Source organism: Lampris incognitus, chromosome 8 (genome assembly GCF_029633865.1).
Source record: "Lampris incognitus isolate fLamInc1 chromosome 8, fLamInc1.hap2, whole genome shotgun sequence".
In the NCBI taxonomy this organism is placed as follows: Eukaryota; Metazoa; Chordata; class Actinopteri; order Lampriformes; family Lampridae; genus Lampris; species Lampris incognitus.
In genome coordinates, this window is record NC_079218.1 from 60365274 (window position 1) to 60372773 (window position 7500).

General features: G+C 46.3%; 1 protein-coding gene across 1 annotated transcript in view; it reads right to left on the reverse strand.

The window, feature by feature from the left end:
• Nucleotides 1–7500, reverse strand: part of slc23a1 (solute carrier family 23 member 1) — a 68772-nt gene that overhangs the window by 40255 nt on the left and 21017 nt on the right. The window contains exon 6 of the mRNA XM_056284370.1: nucleotides 3715–3896. Within this exon, the coding sequence (XP_056140345.1) occupies nucleotides 3715–3896 (182 nt within the window). The remainder of the gene's footprint in view (nucleotides 1–3714; nucleotides 3897–7500) is intronic.

Sequence of the window (7500 nt, forward strand, 5' to 3'; positions counted from 1 at the left end):
TGTTGACATTATGGTGATTACAATGAAGTCACCACGCCTGGCTGGTATATCACGAAGAAGCTGCCAAAGGGCTCTTGTGAATTCACCTAGTGTATATTCCAGCCAGTCTCCTTCTCACCCTGCTGAAAACTCCCATGCACATTATGTAGACCACAGCTTCCTAGGTTTACTAAGCCTCTAGCATTTGGGTCCTCCTTGCTCCTGCCCTCCTCAAATAATCTCAGAAACCCGAAGTTCCCGCTTGGGCCATCCATGGATAATTGTAGGAGTTTGTTCGGATCCAGCGGAGACACAGAAGTCTTCATTTTCTCTACCAGCGTTTCTGCTTGGGTGTGTCCCATAAACTGGGAGTCCAGGTAATGGACAACCACCTTCTCTCCACTCTCACTCCAGTATCGGACCGCTACATCCATCTGCTCGGCCTGCAGGACTTCCCTGAGTGATTCATCAAAAGAGACGACGCAGCAGTCTGATTTTCTGATGTCTCACGAGCATCTCTCTGAAATGTGGCGCCAGGCCAAGACAAACCAGATGTGCTGCTTTGGTTGAAGCACATGTGGACTTTCTGGCTATCTCACTGTCAGGAACCGTTTGAGCAAACAGTGAAGCCATATCCGAACATAACTTAACAGAAAAATGGGGCAGGGCCATTTTTATCCCCCAGCAGATCTCTGCTTGTAGAACAGCTTCACTGGAGGAATTACTCCCAATGTTGGCTGCAACCTGGCGTGGAGCTGGACTCTGAGAAGTTAACGGTTGGACCTCCCTCCTCCCTTGACTCCCTGCCATTGTTGCCTGTCTGCCAGCTTCAGAATTTGGGGTGGGAGGTCGACTGATGAAGTCGGTCATTGGTGGCCCCCTGACTGACGTGACCTTCTTGACAGGTCCCTGTGCTTTGGCATGGCTTTTAACAGCAGAGATGCCCATGTTGCCTGGCACGGTGTTCATCACCTGCCACATGTCCTATACAGTCCCTGAACTCACGACCTGCCTTCCAGTCCTCCTGAAACTTAGACCTCCCTCACATTCTGCCCTGCTTCACTCCCTTCAGTCATTAGAAATACATCATCTCAATTAACCATTATGATATCATACATTTTCTACAACGTTTTCTATTGCCATGGCAACGTCTCCTATAGAGTTAAGTGCAGAAATCTAAATGTGAAGAAACTGTTGCATAACCTGTACATTTTCAGTACACACACACACAAACACACACACACATAAAGATGAACATAGTAGAAGGAAATTATCTGTTCAGAACTATCACTACTACTACTACTACTACTACCACTACTACTACTACTACTACCACTACCACTACCACTACTACTACTACTACCACTACTACTACTACTACTACTACACTACTACTACTACTACCACTACTACTACTACTACTACTACTAACTCTACTACTACTACTACTGCTACTACTACTACTACTACCACCACTACTACTACTACTACTACCACTACTACTACCACTACTACTACTACCTCTACTACTACTACTACCACCACTACTACTACTACTACTACTACCACTACTACTACTACTACAACTACTACTACTAATACTACTACTACTAATACTACTACAACTACTAATACTACTACTACTACTACTACTACTACTACTACTACTACTACTTCCGGCTGTTCCCGGTAGGGGGCGCCACAGCGGATCACCTGTCTCCATCTCTTCCTGTCTTCTGCATCTTCCTCTGTCACACCAGCCACCTGCATGTCCTCCCTCACCACCTCCATAAACCTCCTCTTTGGCCTTCCTCTTCTCCTCTTCCCTGGCAGCTCCATATTCAGCATCCTTCTCCCAGTAAATCAAATCAAATCAATGTATTTGTAAAGCCCAATATCACAAATGACAGGCCTCAGTGGGCTTAACAGCGACAGTTTTTGCTTTTTGTGGAGTTTTGTGGAGTTGTGTGGAGTTGTGTGGAGGAGAGACGCTGGATACCAGCATCTCTCCTCCACACAACTCCACACAACTCCACACCATCTCAGTCTTGCCTCTCTTGCTTTGTCTCCATATTCAGCATCCATATTACACCAATTCCTGCCTCCCTTCGTTGGCTTCCTATCCTTCAAGGTGCTTCTGCTGACTTATAAAATCCTAAATGGGCTTCCCCCATCCTACCTGTCTGATCTCCTTAAACCTTACATGCCATCTCGAGCTCTTCGTTCTCAAACCACAGGGCTCCTGTGTGTACCCAAAGTTAAAAAGAAGTCAGCTGGTGGCAGCAGGGCCTTTTCCTATCGGGCTCCATTGTTGTGGAATAACCTGCCTGCTGCCATCAGACCACCAGAGTCTGTGGAGTCCTTTACATCCAAACTTAAAACTCATCTTTTGCCTTAACCTACAATTAGTCGCCTTTAAGTTGAGTGCTTCACAACCTGGACTGGATGGAGGGTCGGTTTCTGTCTCAAGGAATTTACCAACCACTGTTCTGCCCACCAGATTATAGATTACAGAGTATAGATTATAGAGTATAGATTATACAGTATAGATTATAGAGTATAGGTTACAGAGTATAGATTATACAATATAGATTATAGAGTATCACTCATATATTTTCATAATGTGTGTGTGTGTGTGGTGTTAGTGTGTGTGTGTGTGTGTGTGTGTGTGTGTGTGTGTGTGTGTGGTGTTAGTTAGTGTAGATAGCGGGACTGAAAACTAAAGCACTTATGATCCTAATTCTTTTTGGAGGTGGTAGGTATTGTCTCAGAGAGTAAAGGAAAAATCCCAGAAAATTAAAATTATGCATGATTATGCATAAATATGTAAAATATGAATTTTCTAAAAATGGCTAAAACCACTTTTCTCGGCATTTCAGATGATTCTGAGCATCTCTGATTTTTTCTCCTGTATAAATCTTTTTCTGGGACTTAGAAATGTTTTGGCATTATGCAAAATATATGCATTTTTGCAAAAATGCACTTATGATCCTAATTTTTTTTGGAGGTGGTAGGTATTGTTCCAGAGAGGACCAGAAAAATAAAATATAATTATAATAATTATGCAAAATTATGCAAAATATGCATTTTCTAAAAATGGTTAAAAACCACTTTTCTTGGCGTTTCAGATGATTCTGAGCATTTGGGGGGAGGGAGTTGGAGTGGGGAGGGGGGTTAGGGGCAGGGGGAAGGTGGTTAGCTGGCAGGATGAAGAGGAGGGAGAGTTAGACGGGTGGAGAACCAAACCGCTACATTGTAGCGGGGTTCTTCTAGTATATTATACAGTATAGATTACAGAGTATAGATTATACAGTATAGTTTATAGAGTATAGCAAACTGTACTCTTCCCTCACATGTCTTTTCTCTCTCTCTGAATTACGTCTTCTTCTCCTTTCTCGTTTTCTGTGTGTGTGAATGCTAATCCACCGCACTTCCTGATTCACTATCCCCACATCATCCAACCTTCTCGCTCTCTCTCATTTTGTCAGTCCATCTTCATCTATTCATCAGAACTATTCACCACTAAACACTTTACACCCTTATACAACACTGTGTTGCCACTGAGACTGATTAAAATGGACAGAGTGGGAAAAACGAGAGACAGAGGTATAAAACGTCAGATACAGACAGACAGACAGACAGACAGACAGACAGACAGACAGACACAGAAGGAAAGACAGGCACAGACAGACAGGCAGAGAGACAGACAGAGAGACAGACAGACAGCTGTCTTACAGTGCGGACAGGCCCCAGTGCGAGCCGGCCCTGTCTCCTGCTGTGGTGAAGACAGACAGACCAATGAGGGAGATGGTTGGGGTGACTGTTAGAGGACCGATGTAATCCAACAGCAAACCCGGCAGTCCGATCAGACCGATCAGCACCTCCACCACACTGGACACTATGATGGCTCCCTGCACCTGCAACAACCACATCAACCAAGATTAATGCAAAAAAAAAACCTCCATCCTAATCCTGAAACCATCTTCAAACCAGACTCAGCAGTCAGAAGCAGGATCATCTTTATCGGCCATGTAGGTTTGCACATAGGTGGAATTTGACTCCTGTGTATCGTCAATCCTTGTGTACATACAGGTAAGGTAATAATAATAATAATAATAATAATACCAACATTTCTATAGTGCTTTTCTAGACACCCAAAGCGCTTCACATTGAAGGGGGTAACTCACTTCAACCACCACCAGTGTGTAGCACCACCTGGGTGATGCACGGCAGCCATTTTGCACCAGAATGCTGAACACATCAGCTTGAGGCGGACAGGGAGAAACCATTGTGCCAGTTACATGGGGGATGATGAGGTGGGCAGATGGAGAGAGCCAGGTTGGGAATGGTGCCAGGACACCGGGAACCCCCTACTCTGTGATCAGTGTCATGGGATCTTTAGTGACCACCGTGAGTCAGGACCTCAGTGTTAACATCTCATCTGAAGGACAGCATCTCCTACAGCACAGTGTCCCCGTCACTGCACTGGGGCATTGGGATTTGATGTTAGGACCAGAGGGAATACTGCCCCCTACTGGCCCACCAACACCACTTCCGGCAGCAACTCAAGTTTTCCCAGGAGGTCTCCCATCCAAGTACTAGCCAAGCCCACACCTGCTTAGCTTCCGTCATTTGGCAGAGCCAGGGTACATGTTGGTATGGCTGCCGGCGATAGTGATGATGAAGTGATTGTTGATCATTTCATCATATAGGTGATGAAGTGCCTTCGGAGGAAGCAAAATAAGACGTGATGAAGTGCCTTCCGAGGAGGCATATGGTAACATTCAAGATGGCCGCCATGAGGCTTGCCCTGGTTCCTGCTCTGCTGCTGTGTCTTGCACTTTTGTCTATGTTTTATGTCAGAAAAGCATCGTGTCTATGGAAATACACCCGTGAGGAGTTGCTGTATATCAGGAGGACTACATTTGGCAATTTGGGACTATCTGCCAACACTCCAGAGGATATACTGGTTGTAAACGACACTGGATCGCCACCCTGGGGAAATACACCTAGCACAGGGAGACGGAGAACAGGGGTGCTCTCCAGGTTCAGGAGACCGCCCTATCGGCCCACTACCGGCACAAATCCTACCCAACGTGTGACCCCTCAAAAATAAAATGGATGAACTTTTGTCATTAACACAAACCGACAGCGACTACAGAGACTGCTCAGGCTTCTGCTTCACCAAGACATGGCTGGATAAACCGGTCCCTGATCAAGCAGTAAACCCCCAGCCTCACTATCTTCAGAGCCCACAGGTCAGACAAACTATCTCGCAAGTCAAAAGGTGGGGGGTATTTGTCTCATGGTCAATCAGCGCTAGTGTAACAACTCAACAAAAGCAAAGGAAAAGGAGTATGGTGAGTTGTATGACAGGTTAGACACTAAGGAAGGAGAAAAGGACTTGTACCGATTGGCTAGACAGAGGCACCGAGCTGGGAAGGATGTGCAGCAGCTTAGGGTGATCAAGGATAGAGATGGAAATGTGCTGACAAGCGAGGAGAGTGTGCTGAGAAGGAGGAAGGAATACTTTGAGGGCTGATGAATGAAGAAAATGAGAGAGAGAGAAGGTTGGATGATGCGGGGATAGTGAATCAGGAAGTTCAGTGGATTAGCAAGGAGGAAGTGAGGGCAGCTATGAAGAGGATGAAGAGTGGAAAGGCAGTTGGTCCTGATGACATACCTGTGGAGGCATGGAGGTGTTTAGGAGAGATGGCAGTGGAGTTTTTAACTAGATTGTTTAACACAATCCTGGAAAGTGAGAGGATGCCTGAGGAGTGGAGAAGAAGCATACTGGTACTGATTTTCAAGAACAAGGGTGATGTGCAGAACTGTAACAACTACAGAGGTATAAAGTTGATCAGCCACAGCATGAAGATTTGGGAAAGAGTAATAGAAGCTAGGTTAAGAGGAGAGGTGATGATCAGCAGCAGCAGTATGGTTTCATGCCATGAAAGAGCACCACAGATGTGATGTTTGCTTTGAGAATGTTGATGGAGAAGTATAGAGAAGGTCAGAAAGAGTTGCATTGTGTCTTTGTAGATTTAGAGAAAGCATATGACAGAGTGCCGAGAGAGGAGGTGTGGTATTGTATGAGGAAGTCGGGAGTGGCAGAGAAGTATGTAGGTGTGGTGCAGGATACGTATGAGGGAAGTGTGACAATGGTGAGGTGTGTGGTTGGAATGACAGATGGGTTCAAGGTGGAGGTGGGATTACATCAAGGATCGGCTCTGAGCCCTTTCTTGTTTGCAGTGGTGATGGACAGGTTGACGGACAAGATCAGGCAGGAGTCTCCATGGACGATGATGTTGGCGGATGACATTGTGATCTGTAGGGAGAGTAGGGTGCAGGTGGAGGAGAGCCTGGAGAGGTGGAGGTATGCACTGGAGAGAAGAGGAATGAAAGTCAGTAGGAGCAAGACAGAATACCTATGTGTGAATGAGAGGGAGGACAGTGGAATGGTCAGGATGCAAGGAGTGGAGGTGATGAGGGTGTATGAGTTTAAATACTTGGGGCCAACTGTCCAACGTAACGGGGCAGGGTGGGTGGAGTGGGTGGAGAAGAGTGTCAGGAGTGATGTGTGACAGAAGGGTACCAGCAAGAGTTAAAGGGAAGGTTTACAAGATGGTAGTGAGACCAGCTATGTTGTATGGTTTGGAGACAGTGACACTGATGAAAAGACAGGAGGTGGAGCTGGAGGTGGCAGAGATGAAGATGATAAGATTTTCATTGGGAGTGATGAAGAAGGACAGGATTAGGAAGGAGTATATTAGAGGGACAGCTCAGGTTGGACGGTTTGGAGACAAAGCAAGAGAGACAAGATGGAGATGGTTTGGACATGTGTGGAGGAGAGATGCTGGGTATACTGGGAGAAGGATGCTGAATATGGAGCTGCCAGGGAAGAGGAGAAGAGGAAGGCCAAAGAGGAGGTTTATGGAGGTGGTGAGGGAGGACATGCAGGTGGCTGGTGGGACAGAGGAAGACGCAGAAGACAGGAAGAGATGGAAACGGATGATCCGCTGGGGCGCCCCCTAATGGGAGCAGCCGAAAGTAGTAGTAGTAGTAGTTGTAGTAGTGGTGGTGGTAGCAGTAGTATATCATCGTCAATCCTTGTGTATATATGTGAGGATTGTTGTGGTGTTGTGTAGTTAGTACACTGAGAGAGCCATGGAATCGAAGCCAAATTACATGTATGTGCAAACCTACATGGCCCATGAACACGACTGTGGCTGTGGTTGTGAAAATAAAGGCGGGGGTTGTGAAAATAAAGGCGGGGGTTGTTATTTTCGGTCCGTCTGGTTTTCCTCCAGTGTCCCTGCGCTGAGATCAGCAGTGAATGAATTGCTGACTTGTGAAACACACTCAACTTCTCCTATAATTTCAAGATTCAGACCCAAAACGTGCTGTTTGGACACCGTCCCTGCCTGATCCAAGTCAACCGTAGAGTTCAGTCCTGTGCGGAAGCTTGACACACCCAGCCGACTAGCGGCGACGAAGGCCAACGGTTGCGTCGCCTCACCT